Source organism: Aspergillus aculeatus (genome assembly GCF_001890905.1).
Source record: "Aspergillus aculeatus ATCC 16872 unplaced genomic scaffold ASPACscaffold_3, whole genome shotgun sequence".
Classification (NCBI taxonomy): domain Eukaryota; kingdom Fungi; phylum Ascomycota; class Eurotiomycetes; order Eurotiales; family Aspergillaceae; genus Aspergillus; species Aspergillus aculeatus.
This window is the reverse complement of record NW_017962978.1, coordinates 1,834,593-1,847,726: the sequence shown is the minus strand read 5'-3', so window position 1 is coordinate 1,847,726 and position 13,134 is coordinate 1,834,593. Positions and strand designations below refer to the sequence as shown.

Genomic DNA, 13,134 nt, shown 5'->3' with positions numbered 1-13,134 from the left:
GGGTTTTACTTTTTCTTATAGGTTCTGGCAACCTTTTGTTCTCGGTGTGTGTCAGTATTTGAGCGTCCTAGTGTCCGAAACGGAGAATGGGGTAGCAGGGTATTGGTCATGCTAGGGCGTTTGCAAGCATCTTTCGCATCGGGCGAGCATGCTACTACGATATACGAACTTGATGAGCCAGTACAATCCGCTTTGCACCGGATGGGGCCGTTGGGGGTTGTTTTGTTCGCATTGCCTCTTTTTTTTCTACCTTCTTCACTGATATCGTTCCCTTTGCGCTGGATTGGGCGTTCTTGTGTCGGGAGTTAGGACTGGTGTTGCAAATGTTGTACTGCGTCGCACACTGGCTTTCTCTCGAATGTTGATAGACGGAGGACGGAGATTACTGGAGTTCGACTGGGATGGTTTATTTGTCGATCATTTAGCAAGGAAGATTGGACATTTCCTCGATCTCGAATTGATCGTATATTCGTAGGATTCTCTGAGTATCAATGTAGGGCATTGGGGATCTCAGTAAGTTGGTATCCCATAAGTGGTTCTTCGTGTCTGATGGTACTTGGTGCTGAGGCATGTCTGATTAGTGAGAAGCTCAACGGGGGCTATACGAACTACAGTGGAACAGGTTATGGCCTCCCACCCCTTTAGTTAGTGATGCGAATTCGTAACAGATATAATTTGGGTATCGTATTTTGACGAGGTATGAAATAGTTCGTCAAGTATGAGATAAAGAAGTAGCCCAAGAAAGAATAAAGAGAGGGGGAAAAAAGACCAACTCCTGCAAATGCATCATCACGCTGACAACCAGAAGCCACTCGATCACATTTCAAAGAATCCGCCGTCACTCTCATCCCCACTATCATTATTGCCGGCATCCGGCATCTCGTAGTCATCCTGCTTGGCGGCTGACTTTTTCTTGTGTTTCCGATCCTCGCTCTTGGCCCTTGCGCTCGACTTGTGCGAATCGGGGTGCTCGCGCGCGGTCTTCTTGTTCTTCTTCGACTCATCCGCCGCGCCGGCGTCTGCCACCTTGGATCGTTTGTCTTTGTTATTGTTCAGCTTGCCGTCCCGGAGAAGATCCAGGGTGCCGTTCTTCATGCACTGCTCCACCGTCTTCCACATAGCAGACGACCTCTCCGCTGCTCCTGCCGCATCCTCCTCCTCCTTCTGCTCTTTCTCCTCCTCCGCCTCAACAACCTGCCCATCCTCCACCTTCTTATTCTTCTTCACATCCGCATACAAAGCGATATACTTCTCCGTAAGCGGGTAATAGATCGTATAGTTCAGATTCACGCGCGCAACGTGCAGCTTCCTCGCCACGGACGCGAGCTTCTTCTCCCTCGCCGCGGCATCAATCCCAGCCGTATTCTCGGTAATTTCCTTCTCCTTCCGGGTGAGCCGGGCGATTTCCTTCGTAGCGGTCTTGCGTTCTACCCAACCCGAATGAATCATCAGTAATCTTCTTCCCGATATCCACGCAATGGAATCCAATTCCCGAGAGGGACGGGGCGGGGGAGCAAACATACCCAAGAATCGCACAAAATGATACTTCTTGATCAGCTTCGACCGTTCCCGGCTCTTGGTCTCTTCCTCGAGATCGCGCTCGTAGCCCAGCAGGGCGCGCTCCTGGGTGACGCGCACATCGGCGGGGAGGTCGGGCTTGGCGAGGAGGCGCTTGGCGGCGCGGATGCGTTTCTTGAGGTCGTTCACGGAGGTGAAATCGGGGTTTTTCTTGAGGAGGACTTTTTTGCGGGAGTGGGGATGGTGGCCGCTGTGGTGGCTGGGTTCGTCGAGGTTGTCGTCTGCGCCGCCGCTGTGTTTGCGTTTGTTGGGGCGGGGGTGGGGTTGGTATTCGCGGGGCATTGTGGTTGGATTTCTGTTTTCCTTGTGGGGGGAAAATTGGTGATGTTTGGAGTTGGTGTTGTGAAGGCGAAGAGGAATGGGTTCTGTTTTGAAAGTCGTTATAATCTGCAGTGCCAGCCCGTGATTTCCAGCTTGCAGAGAAAAAAATTACTCGATCGGGCGATTGATTTGATAGTATGTCCGGATCATCGGTCGGACCGAGCAGGTTTGCTCCGTAGCCAATCTTATGCGGTTTAGCGCCATGACGCGCCCATTCCATTAATCCAATCCATGGGCTGGAACTACTCGTACTCGGACGACTTTACTTTAATGACTGTACAGCTACACACTGTACTTGCATCGCGACCCTGCAATTCTTACCACTGCTGCCTGCAGATTGCGCAGTAGGCTTGCGCATTGCTGTCTCTGGGGCAAGTAGGATTGTCAGTCAGGCCGATTCACACACACTCCGCTCTCCATGGGCTACTACATCTAGACCCCTGGACCCCTGGCCTTCACCTCCAACCATTCCACTTGTGGATTGCCGTTGACGCATCAGATTTGGCTTGCCGGTTTCAGCAGGATTGCTTCAACACTTCGCCATCCTAACCCACCAGGCGGGAGTAAAGCCAGTCTAGATCATCGGTGATCAGTCTCATCGGCCAACCGGACTTTCATCGGCTTAGCTAGCTGTCAAGCAGCCCCACGCCTGCTCTTCCAAAAGGGGAGGGGGTAAGTGGTGTCGCGAGTGGAGGACCTGCCCGGGCACCGCAGCAATGGAGACGGCCATTCGGTGGTCGCCGGCCTCGACGACCAGCGAGCAGCGCTTCCTGTCCGTGGACGTGGTGAACAAGGCCTTCCGCCTGTGTCGTGTGACGGCGTTCGACGGCCACCGCCGCCTCGAGCATGAGGTCCTGTCGACGCACACCAAGGTGCCCGCCTTCCGGGCCTTCGACTGGTCGCCCATGGACGAGTCCCTGGTCGCCGTGGGCCAGTCCTCGGGCGACGCGACCATCCTGCGCATGGCCGGCGACGTCCAGGAGTCCTTCTCCTTCCCCATCCGCCACCAGCGCTACTGCAATGCCGTCGCCTTCAGCACGCACGGCTTGCTGGCCGCCGGCCTGGACCGCGTCCGCAATGACTTCTGCCTCAACATCTGGGACGTCAACCAGCGCCTGACCATGAAGGCCCCCGCCACCAAGGGGTTCGTCGAGCCCCTGCGCAAGTTGGCCAGCTCCGAGCCCATCACCAGTATCAAATTCTTCAGGGATCAGCCCGATACCTTGGTCACCGGCGTGAAAGGGCAGTTTGTGAGGATCTATGATCTTCGAGGTGGGTTTCTGTTTTTTGTCTTTTGTTTTTTTTTTTTTTACTTTGGCTATCCTTTTAAGCTTCGGTGGGGCCTTTAGAGCTGATTTTGTTCTCACACAAAGAGGGTCCTGGAAACCCGTCATTACAGTTCCCCACGCGCTGCGTTCATAATCTGGCTATCAATTGGCTGGATGAGAACTATATCGCCTCGTGTCAGGGGACGAATGATCCTGTGATTTGTGTCTGGGATCGGCGCATCGGTTCGCGCTTTATCACCCCCGCAGTGGGGGCGGCCACCCCTCTCGAGGCCGGCCAGGCTGGCCCGGCGCTGGAGTTCAAGAACGTTGTCGCTCCCAAGTCGAGCATCTGGAGTCTACGCTTCTCGCGTACCAAGCGGGGCTGCCTGGCGGCCTTGGCCAACACGGGACATCTCAAGACCTATGACATAGCCAAGGAATACCTGGCGGAAGATATGCGGTCCTCGGTGGACGAGACGCTGGGGCATGGCTCGGCCCGCAACTATCCGGAGCAGATTTATACCAAGTATGAGCGCGACATCGTCGGTCCCTTCAACCACCCTTCCCGTGGCTATGCCGAGGAGGACAGAGTCGTGGCCTTTGACTTCCTCAACATGAGCTCCGGCAACGAGCCCAGTGCGATCACTATGAACGGTACCGGGCAGATCAGCATTTTCACGTCCAAACCTCCCTCGCCTCCTGTACGGCTCTCGTCACAAGGCTCCCTGATATGGGGTTCCTCGGATGATGACTCCGACTTTAAAGTGATCAGCCCCCCGTCCAACCCGGAGACTGGCATAGCGGAGATTGTGCGCGATGTACGGGACCGGGTGTCGGCGCAGACTGGGACGCCAGAGCACGGATCAGAAAGTCCTCTTTCAAGCCGAAAGGCCCGAGAGCGTGCTATCTCGCTCGGAACAGCAGGCGACCCTCTTGCCGTGGAAGATGCATTGACATTACTGTCCATCAGCAGACTCCGATGCAAGGAGGGCTATCTTTTTGATGAAACCCGGAACAAGAAGATATTGGCAGATGACCCCTGGCTTCAGGGATTCTGGGACTGGGTTGAACGTATGTTCTACGCTGCTCGGCGGTGTTGTAGCCCTGCTAATTTGACCAGGTGCGCGGTCTGCCTCATCCAATGAATCGATGATCATCAACGGATTGGATCTGAACTACTTGGGGGTCTACGACGTGTGGAACGGTGATTTGGGTAAGAAAGCTTTGAGTGGGTCAGGACAGTACTAACACTGGGTAGTGGAGAGCCTGGAAGCACGGCGCGTGAGCTCGGATCCACCGCCCGACATCAACGAGACGATTGTCCACCTGGTTCGCGAGCAGCTGAATTTACCAGAAACCAAGGGCTGCGAGACAGACTATGCAGAACACCGACGACTGTGTCTACGAATCTGCGGCGCCGCGCAATCATACCGTGAATTAGAAGAGCTGGTGAAGAACCTGTCGGCAGATAAGCAGCACACCAAGGCCGCCGCGTTGGCCATCTTCCAGGACGAACCCAAGCTAGCCTACCTAGCGTTACGAAGCCATGAGCCAGCCCAAGCGCACAAGCTTCTCGCCATGGCCATTGCCGGCGCTGCGAAAGGCGACACCGACCCGGACTGGGAGGAAACCTGCGCCGAAATCGCCAAGGAGCTGACGGACCCGTACGCGAGGGCTATCCTGGCGCTGGTCAGCCGCGGGGACTGGAACTCGGTCATCCAAGAGACCACGCTTCCTCTGCGGTACCGCATCGAAGTCGCCCTGCGCTGGCTTCCGGACGACGACCTCACCACGTACCTGCACGAAGCGACGCAGGAAGTCATTCGACAGGGCGACATCGAGGGCGTCGTGCTCACGGGCCTCGGCCACTCGGCCATGGACCTGTTCCAGTCCTACATCAACAAGTTTCACGACATCCAGACCGCGGTGCTCGCGATGAGCCACACGGTGCCGCGGTTCATCAACCACCCGCCGTACCGCACCCGGTTCCAGGCCTGGCGCGAGACCTACCGGTGGCAGATCAACAGCTGGAAGCTGCAGCTGGAACGGGCCCGGTTCGACGTCGGCTCGCGCAAGTTCGCCGTGACCTGGGACGGCCGCAAGCTGATGGACCCGCCGCGCCAGCAGATCAGCCTCACCTGCAACTACTGCACGCGGCCGCTCACGCAGCACGACGCCTCGTCGCAGCTCACGCCGGCCGCCACGGGCGAGGTGGTGCACCCGACGGCCGGCAACCCGCTGGGGACGGCCGCCATGTCCGGCACCGTCTGCCCCCGGTGCGGTCGCCATATGCCGCGCTGCGGCGTCTGCACGCTCTGGTTGGGGTCCCCGGATCCCATGTCCAAGGCGTACGTGGCGGCCGATGCGGGCGGCGCGGAGAACCGACGGCCGAGCGAGTCGGAGCTGATGCGCCGGTTCATTGTGTTCTGCATCAATTGCAACCATGGCTTCCACGCCCACCATGCGCGCGAGTGGTTTGCGAAGCACAAGGTCTGTCCGGTGGCGGAGTGTAGCTGTATTTGTGATCGATGACCTGGGAGGGATGACTTGCAAGGAGGTGAGGGATGTGATCTGTGATATACCCATTTTAGCATCGTCAATGGTAATAGCGATAGACCAGAGCCAGAAAGATTAAGTGGTTGTAGAGCTAGACCGGACGGTTACCGTCCATGCGCAAAAAGTGGGCCGGCGGACCTCCCGCCGATGATGTCAAATTCTCCGGGGAAAGAAAAAGTTTCCCTTGCCAGCAGCAATTCAATTTCGACCCATTCTTGTAACTTGAAGCATCAGTAAGGTTGGGGTCTATCTTGCTTGGAGCAGGTAAATTCAAGCAATCCGACCGGGTAGACCTGCATAGCACGATTCGTGGAGCAAGCGACTAGCGACTTGCACTTGCTCACGCGTGCATTTCAACCCTCACCACGACTGTGACTCCTCGGACAAAAAGATAGCAAGTGCGCACCTTCAACAGCGACTCAACCCCCTTTCCACCCCGCATGAGCAGTCGCTCCATCCTCCTTCTCGGAAGTCCTGTCCCGACTACATTCACTCGAAAATATCGATCCGCAAATCATAGCTCTCCTCTTCGCCTCGAGTCTCGCAACGCGTTGCCCCGAGTCAGCCGCTTTCCATCCCCCCTTCAGCAGGCGTACACCACAACTACAGCGACGGCGACAGCTCCAATCCCAAGACCAAGACTAAGACCGAATCCCAGAACAACCCCCGAAATAATGTCAACCCACGAAACCCCACCCAACGCTCCGACAGCGACCCAACCTCCCCAAAAGGACAACCGCAAAGACAAAAAAGGCGGCCGCGGAGGCGGCGGAGGAGGAGGAGGAGGCAAACCGCGCCACGAGGACCCCAAAACCAGCCGCCAGGTCACCGTCTCCAAAGCGATGTCGTTCATCCTGCGACATGCGGCCGAAAAGGAAGGATTGAAGATGGATGCGCAGGGGTATGCGAGCGTAGGGGATTTGGTATGTTTGCTTGCCCTTCCTCACCTCTCTAGATTGTTTCGATCTGGGGCGGGCAAATCGCGTCGCTGGGATTTCTTTTAATCTGATTTACACACAAAAAAAGATGATGCGAAAGCTAACCACTGCCTGATGAAAACGACAGCTCGCCTGGCGCAAGCTCAAATCCCTGAAAGTCACCTTCCCGGAGATCGTGGATGCGGTCGCCAGTTCGGACAAGAAGCGGTTTGGGCTGTTGTATCTCCCTCCTTCTACGTCTACAGCCACCTCTACGGCGGAGCCTACGTCTACAACCACCGCCGAAAAAGCAGGCGACACAACCAGCCCGCAAACCACAACCAACGACACCACCGAAACCGCAACAGCCACCGCCCTCGCGGCCGCCACGACCGACCAAGACCCGACCCACTACCTCATCCGCGCGACGCAGGGCCACAGCATCAAGACCGTCGAGGCCGCGGGCCTTTTGGAGAGGCTGACGCCAACAACCTCCAACCTCCCGTCGACGGTCGTCCACGGGACGTTCCACGGGGCGTGGCCGTTGATCCTGGAGTCCGGGGGCCTGCGGTGCATGGGCCGGAATCAGGTGCATTTTGCGACGGGGCCGGAGCGGGAGCTTGTGTTGGCGAGGTCGCAGCTGCCGCTGCAGCAGCAGCAGGAAGAAGGGCCGGTCGGCGGGCAAGGGCAGGTGATCTCGGGGATGCGGCGGGATGCGCAGGTGTTGATCTATATCGATCTGGTGAAGGCGCTGCAGCTGGGGTGTCCGTTCTGGCGCAGTGAGAACGGGGTCATTCTGAGTGAGGGGATCGAGGGGATGGTGCCGTTGGAGGTGGTCGATGCCGTGGTCGAGCGGCGGCTGGGCACGATCTGGGAGCGCGGGGCGGTCGTGCAGCAGTGGCCGGCGGAGTGGAGTCAACGCCGGAATCCTAAGGGGAAGGGGCAGGGGAAGAAGTCCGACGGAAGGTAGTTTTTTTGGTGTAGATAATTGAATTGGACACCTTGACTTAGTACCGTTAGTACCGTATGAACATATTGAGAGTAGACTTACGGTAGACATCGGAAGTTCAACTGCGGGGGAAACTTATCGGAAGAGAGAATCCGAAGGAACAAGAGGCGGGGTTCCTTCCGCTTCCGAAGCCAATCACCCTCCCTCGCCAACAAATCCGGGGCCGCCGAAAGGAAAGCTGACCATCACATTGATAGGCAAGAAGTATATAATCGGAGCTGGGCTCTCAATCACCTACTTTCTCCTGTTACTATCCCACCCTATACCCCAGAAGCAGACAGAGCAAATCAAAATGTCCGCCCCCCACCGTTTCGACCCTAACTTCACCGACAATGTCATCAACGCGATGGGTCCCAAAACGACCCCGCGTTTCCGCCAACTCATGACCGGCCTCATCCGCCACGTCCACGACTTCGCCCGCGAGAACGAGGTCACTGTCGACGAGTGGATGGCGGCCGTCAAGTTCATGAACTGGGCCGGACAGATGAGCGACGACAAGCGGAATGAAGGACAGTTAGTTACCGACGTGATTGGATTGGAGTCGTAAGTCCCCCCCCTCTTTGCCTATAAACCCCCCTTAACCCTTTCCTCCCCCCCCCTAAAACCCTCCATACAAACCCCCCTTATCACAACCCCACCACTAACAAAACAACGACGAAAAGCCTCGTCGACGAAATAACCTACACCCTTGCTGCGGAAGCGCAGGACGCCCCCACCGCCACCGCGATCCTGGGCCCCTTCTTCCGGGCGGACACCCCGATCCGCGCCAACGGGGAGTCGATCGTGCGCACGCCCGCCCCCGGCGGCGAGATGGCCTACATGCACGGCCGCGTGGTCGACCACGCCACCAAGGCGCCGCTCGTCGACGCCACCGTCGAGGTCTGGCAGGCCAGCACCAACGGCTTGTACGAGCAGCAGGACCCCGAGCAGGAGGAGTTCAACCTGCGGGGGAAGTTCCGCACCGATGCGGAGGGCCGGTATGCGTTTTATTGTTTGCGGCCGACGCCGTATCCTGTGCCTGATGATGGTTCGTTCTACCTTTCTTAGTTTGGGGGGGGGGAGTGTGAGGGGGTATGGATGTCTATGTGCTAACTGATTTGGGTGGGGAGTAGGTCCCGCGGGGAAATTGCTGGAATTGATGGATCGTCATCCGTTCCGGCCGGCGCATATTCATATTATTGTATGGTTGACCCTCCCCCCTCCTCTACTCTACCCTATTCCCTGGGGAATTGGATTGTTGTTCCCCCGGAAAGCCAAACCAGAGCTAATCGCTTCGTGTGGCAGGCCACCTACGAAGGCTACAAACCCCTCACCACGCAGATCTTCGATCGCAAGGACCCCTACCTCACCAATGACTCGGTCTTCGCCGTCAAGGACTCCCTCATCGTGGACTTTGTCGAGCGCAAGGGCGACCCTCAAGCTGGTCTTGAGTTGCAGTATGATGTCAAGTTGGCGCCGGCGCCGGCGTCGGCGTCGAGCTAGACGGTTTCGATGCTTTGGAACGAAAAGGATATGTGGATACGTGGGTGTGGGTGTACTATGGTGACAAGGGGGGGGGGGTTTTCTGTATATATTGATTTGATGTGATACCGAACTATGTTATTCATTTCTATACTTCATCGTGTGACTGTTTCAGACGATCCTGAGCTCGGAGTTAAAGACATTCCTCAGTCTACTCCTTCGACCGAACCTCATCTCTCAAGTGCTTTCATTGTAGGATTGTCACCCATTTACGATAAACAAGTCTACCAACAAGACTACAAAGCAGCAGCAAACTCCCGAATCAGCCCGCCCACCTCCTCCGGCGCCTCGACGCAATGCCAATGTCCGATCTGCGCCAGAACCTCCATCTTCTTGCTCCCGCTCGACACGCGATCGAAAATATGCTGACACCCCTCCAGCGACGCTGACTTGTCCTCCTCGCCCGCGATCAGCAGGAACGGGGCCGAGATGGCCGCGTAGTCGATGGCGGGCGCTTTGGCGATCGCCTGGCAGAGCGCCGCGTAGCCCTTGGGGTTCTGTCCCAGGATCAACTCGCGGATCAGGGCTTTGGCGAGCGGCGAGCAGCGGGTGCCGGTGGCGCCGCTGGGGATGGTGTTGGCCATGGGCTCCATGCCCGCTTAGTTTGACAGTCAGCACATTCCCATATTCGAGTAGAGACCCGAGGAGGCTTACAGTTGGCAACCGTCTCGCTGCGCTGGTTCATGACCGAGGCCAATTTGTCGGATGGGTGGGTTGGTCCAATGGCTACGACGGCCTTCACGCGATCCGCATACTGCGCGCCCAGGAGCGTCACCACCAGTCCGCCCATCGAGTGGCCGACGACCACGGCCTGGGCCACCTTGAGCGCGTCCAGCACGCCGACCACGTCGGCGGCAATGGATTCGATGGACACCGGCTGGCCCGTGTAGGTCGAGCGGGCGGAGCCATAGGTGTCCAGGGTGATGCACCGGTGCTGCTTTTCGAGGTACGGCAGGATGGGGAAGTAGTAGTTCTGCGAGGAACCGAGTCCGTGGATGAAGATGAATGTTGAGCCGTTGGCGGGGGCGCCGTCCGGGTGGGAGTCGGCGTAGTATATCTCGTGGTTGTTGACGGTGACGGTAGGCATGGTGTCTTCCTTGTTGGTTTCTTGCGGCTGTCCGATGTTGAGCACTGATTTCTAGCAAAAGGAAAGGAAAGAGAGGGACCGCGTGATCGGAAGTTTGACAAGCAGAAAGCTCAACGAAGCTTGAGCGGGGTCGACGTCATGGCGTGGGCGGGGAACTTTTGCTCGCTCTCCTTTTTTTTTCTCCTCCCATTCAACGCTCCCGGGTGTGCCATTTCCTACTTTTTGCGGAAATCCTTTGTCTTCCGTTGTAGCCGTATATCCAGTCTTGTCGTGTCGTGTCGCCCCAATCATCCACCTGCTCCGAGTACCAAGTACCAAGTACCAGGCAAAAAGAATCCGTCGGATGATTTGGAGATGAGGAGGGTGGGCGGGGAACGCAAGCCGCTCAGCTTATCACCGCCCGACCCGACGAGGGGCTCCCGCCCAGGGCCGCCATCCGACGTGCGCGGATCGCCCGTCGGTTCGGAAGACGACATTGCATTAGTGCACAGTGTCCAATTTTAGTCAGTCAGTTATACTTCCTCACACAGCATCCAATGCAACCAATGCCTGTTCGAACTCCTCATCGGTGTCGAACTCGTGGCCCAATTGCTCCAACAAAATGGCCGTGTCGTCCTGAAATGAATCGCCTGCCGACGAGGCAGGTATAGCGCCTTGCACTGTCGGAGGCTCGGCGTGGGGTGTGTCCACATTGTCCGCGCTTTTAGTGTCTATCGCAATCGTGTTTATCGCATCGGCGTTGGCTGTATTGGTGCCTATCGCATTCGTCTTCAGCGCAATCGTGTCTATCGCATCGGCGCCCGCACCCAGGGTATCTCCAACATCCTTCGTGACCAACATATCGGCCGCGACGACCTCACTCTTTTTGATGATGTCCTCATTATCAAAGATAGAGCAATCAGAGAACTCGTCAACCTCCGCAAGGTCCTCCTCCTCCTCCCAGCCAAACTCATCATCAGTATCGGTAGTGTGATCCGCCGCAGCACCAACAGCGCGCGCAGCATCCTCACCCTTCTCAACCTGCACATCACCCTCCTCCTCCTCCTCCTCCTCCTCCTCCTCCCCCAGATTACCATGAACCACACCCTCCTCCGCATCCGTAACAGACCCACTCTCCCACCCCTCAAGATCAAACTCCTCAAACTTCGTACCCTCCCCCAGACTATCCCCATTATCATCATCACCACCCTCAACATCATCACCACCCACCTCCATATCCCCATCCACACCTCCATCCGCACCAGCACCAGCATCCACCCCCGCGCCGTCCAAAGGCGCTACCGCCCCCACCCCCGCAGGCTTCCGAATAAACCTCAACAACGAAGGCTGACTCGACGGCACGACGGGGGCATTCGGATCCGGCAAGCCCATGGAGCCGAGCCGCCGCCGCTCCTCGCGGTCGCGCGCCTCCTTCTCGGCCTTCTTTTTCTTGTTAGCGACGCGCTTGCGGTCGCGGTCGCGTAGCTGCTGCGCCCGGCGCTCGCGCTCCTGCTCGCGCTCGATGCGCGCGATCTGTGACGCCGTGAACTGGAACCGTTGATTGCTCCGCTGGTACCGGCGGCGTACCGTGCGGGATTTCTCGAGGATGATGCGTTTTTTGGCCGGGGAGGCGGAGGCGGAGGCCATGTTTGTTGACCCTCACTTGGGTCTCTCGGGGTGTCTGTCTGTTGGTTGGAGGGGATGGTGGTTGTGGTGGTTGTGGTGGGGGAGGACGGCGTAGGAGGGTAACGAAGGGCAGCGGCGGCGGAGATTAGACGGAGGTATGAGCGGGTTCGTTGGTTGTGGGAACGGGACTCCTGGTTCTTGGGGAGGGATCGGTGGGGATAGACATTTGAGATTTTGGGGGTTTTGGGGATGAAGATATGGGGGTGGTTTTGTTTGAATAAATGAGAGAAAGTGTGAGTAAGTGAATTTGTTGAGAATCACACCAGAAAAAAAAAGGTAAACAAAGATGAGTGAGTGATGCCACCCCGGGTAATTAATTGTTTGGAAGGAAACTATGGGGGGAAAGGCGAGGCGGAAGGCAAGCAAGCCGTTGCGGGGATACGTTATACCGAAGCGGGAGCATTGTTTAATCCGGGTAATTGCACTGTGGGTGCTGCCAACAACAACAGCGAACGTGACCAGGTTGATGGTTCATTCTCTCGAATCTAAGCGATTTAATATGTAACACTATCTGCAGATCTATGTGCTCAAGCACAATCCCCACCAGAACAGCATATGCTGCTTACCTCTTCTACAGCTTCGAATCCCGAGCAGGGTCCCAGCACACAGGCGCATGTTCATCCGTCTGCAGACGACGCATATCCTCCTGAGTCAACTCAAAATCAAAGACCTGCGTATTCTCTCTGATCCGGGACTCAGTCACCGACTTGGGCAACGGGACGTATCCCTACAACATCATACATTAGCCATCATCCAGATCTCTCCAAAAAAAGCTTCGCTCCAACAAACCTTCTGCAAACTCCATCGAACCAAAATCTGCGCTGGGGTCTTCTTATACTTCCTAGCCAAGCTCTGCAGCATTGGCTCGTCCATCCGCTTCGCCTGCACCAGCGGCGAATAAGCTTCGACGACGATGTCCCGCTGCTTCAGCCACGCCACGATGTCCTCCCGGGCGCACCAGGGATGGATCTCGTACTGGCCGACGGAGATCTGGCCCCCGACGCCGCTGGTCTGGATGTAGTGCTCCAGCTCCTCCAGGTGGCGGATCCCGTAGTTGGAGACACCAATGGAGCGGATCTTGCCGGTCTTCTGCGCTTCCACGAGGGCGCGCCACGCGCCGAGTCGACCTTCTTTCCCGCCGTAGGGCGCATGCAGCAGCATCCTGTGTGTGTGCGTGTGGCAGCGTTAGTCTCCTGGTAGTGAGCCCTCTAA

General features: G+C 57.1%; 7 protein-coding genes across 7 annotated transcripts in view; 3 read left to right on the top strand and 4 right to left on the bottom strand.

The window, feature by feature from the left end:
* Positions 1 to 816: 816 nt before the first annotated feature.
* ASPACDRAFT_40462 (Efg1 domain-containing protein) lies at positions 817 to 1,860 on the bottom strand (the record flags this gene model as incomplete). Its single annotated transcript, XM_020200758.1, has 2 exons — positions 817 to 1,427; positions 1,524 to 1,860. 2 exons carry the CDS (start codon positions 1,858 to 1,860, stop codon positions 817 to 819), a joined length of 948 nt encoding a protein of 315 aa, XP_020059480.1.
* A 750-nt stretch (positions 1,861 to 2,610) lies between these two features.
* ASPACDRAFT_1853706 (uncharacterized protein) lies at positions 2,611 to 5,852 on the top strand. Its single transcript, XM_020197324.1, has 4 exons — positions 2,611 to 3,171; positions 3,273 to 4,238; positions 4,288 to 4,380; positions 4,426 to 5,852. The coding sequence occupies exons 1-4, from the start codon at positions 2,616 to 2,618 to the stop codon at positions 5,697 to 5,699; spliced, it is 2,889 nt and encodes a 962-aa protein (XP_020059479.1). The 5' UTR covers positions 2,611 to 2,615; the 3' UTR covers positions 5,700 to 5,852.
* Positions 5,853 to 6,397: 545 nt separating this feature from the next.
* On the top strand, positions 6,398 to 7,610 carry ASPACDRAFT_40460 (tRNA 2'-phosphotransferase; the record flags this gene model as incomplete). Its single annotated transcript, XM_020200757.1, has 2 exons — positions 6,398 to 6,646; positions 6,789 to 7,610. The coding sequence occupies 2 exons, from the start codon at positions 6,398 to 6,400 to the stop codon at positions 7,608 to 7,610; spliced, it is 1,071 nt and encodes a 356-aa protein (XP_020059478.1).
* A 236-nt stretch (positions 7,611 to 7,846) lies between these two features.
* ASPACDRAFT_113922 (intradiol ring-cleavage dioxygenase) lies at positions 7,847 to 9,208 on the top strand. Its single transcript, XM_020195758.1, has 4 exons — positions 7,847 to 8,192; positions 8,312 to 8,676; positions 8,762 to 8,829; positions 8,934 to 9,208. The coding sequence occupies exons 1-4, from the start codon at positions 7,942 to 7,944 to the stop codon at positions 9,129 to 9,131; spliced, it is 882 nt and encodes a 293-aa protein (XP_020059477.1). The 5' UTR covers positions 7,847 to 7,941; the 3' UTR covers positions 9,132 to 9,208.
* A 198-nt stretch (positions 9,209 to 9,406) lies between these two features.
* On the bottom strand, positions 9,407 to 10,257 carry ASPACDRAFT_40458 (alpha/beta fold hydrolase; the record flags this gene model as incomplete). Its single annotated transcript, XM_020200756.1, has 2 exons — positions 9,407 to 9,768; positions 9,825 to 10,257. The coding sequence occupies 2 exons, from the start codon at positions 10,255 to 10,257 to the stop codon at positions 9,407 to 9,409; spliced, it is 795 nt and encodes a 264-aa protein (XP_020059476.1).
* Positions 10,258 to 10,779: 522 nt separating this feature from the next.
* On the bottom strand, positions 10,780 to 11,883 carry ASPACDRAFT_40457 (uncharacterized protein; the record flags this gene model as incomplete). Its single annotated transcript, XM_020200755.1, has 1 exon — positions 10,780 to 11,883. One exon carries the CDS (start codon positions 11,881 to 11,883, stop codon positions 10,780 to 10,782), a length of 1,104 nt encoding a protein of 367 aa, XP_020059475.1.
* A 451-nt stretch (positions 11,884 to 12,334) lies between these two features.
* Positions 12,335 to 13,134, bottom strand: part of ASPACDRAFT_1886147 (aldo/keto reductase family protein) — a 2,427-nt gene continuing 1,627 nt past the window's right edge. The window contains exons 5-6 of the mRNA XM_020198413.1: positions 12,712 to 13,084; positions 12,335 to 12,649 (exon numbers count right to left, since the gene is read on the bottom strand). Coding sequence (XP_020059474.1) covers positions 12,494 to 12,649; positions 12,712 to 13,084 — 529 coding nt within the window. The 3' untranslated portion in view covers positions 12,335 to 12,493. The remainder of the gene's footprint in view (positions 12,650 to 12,711; positions 13,085 to 13,134) is intronic.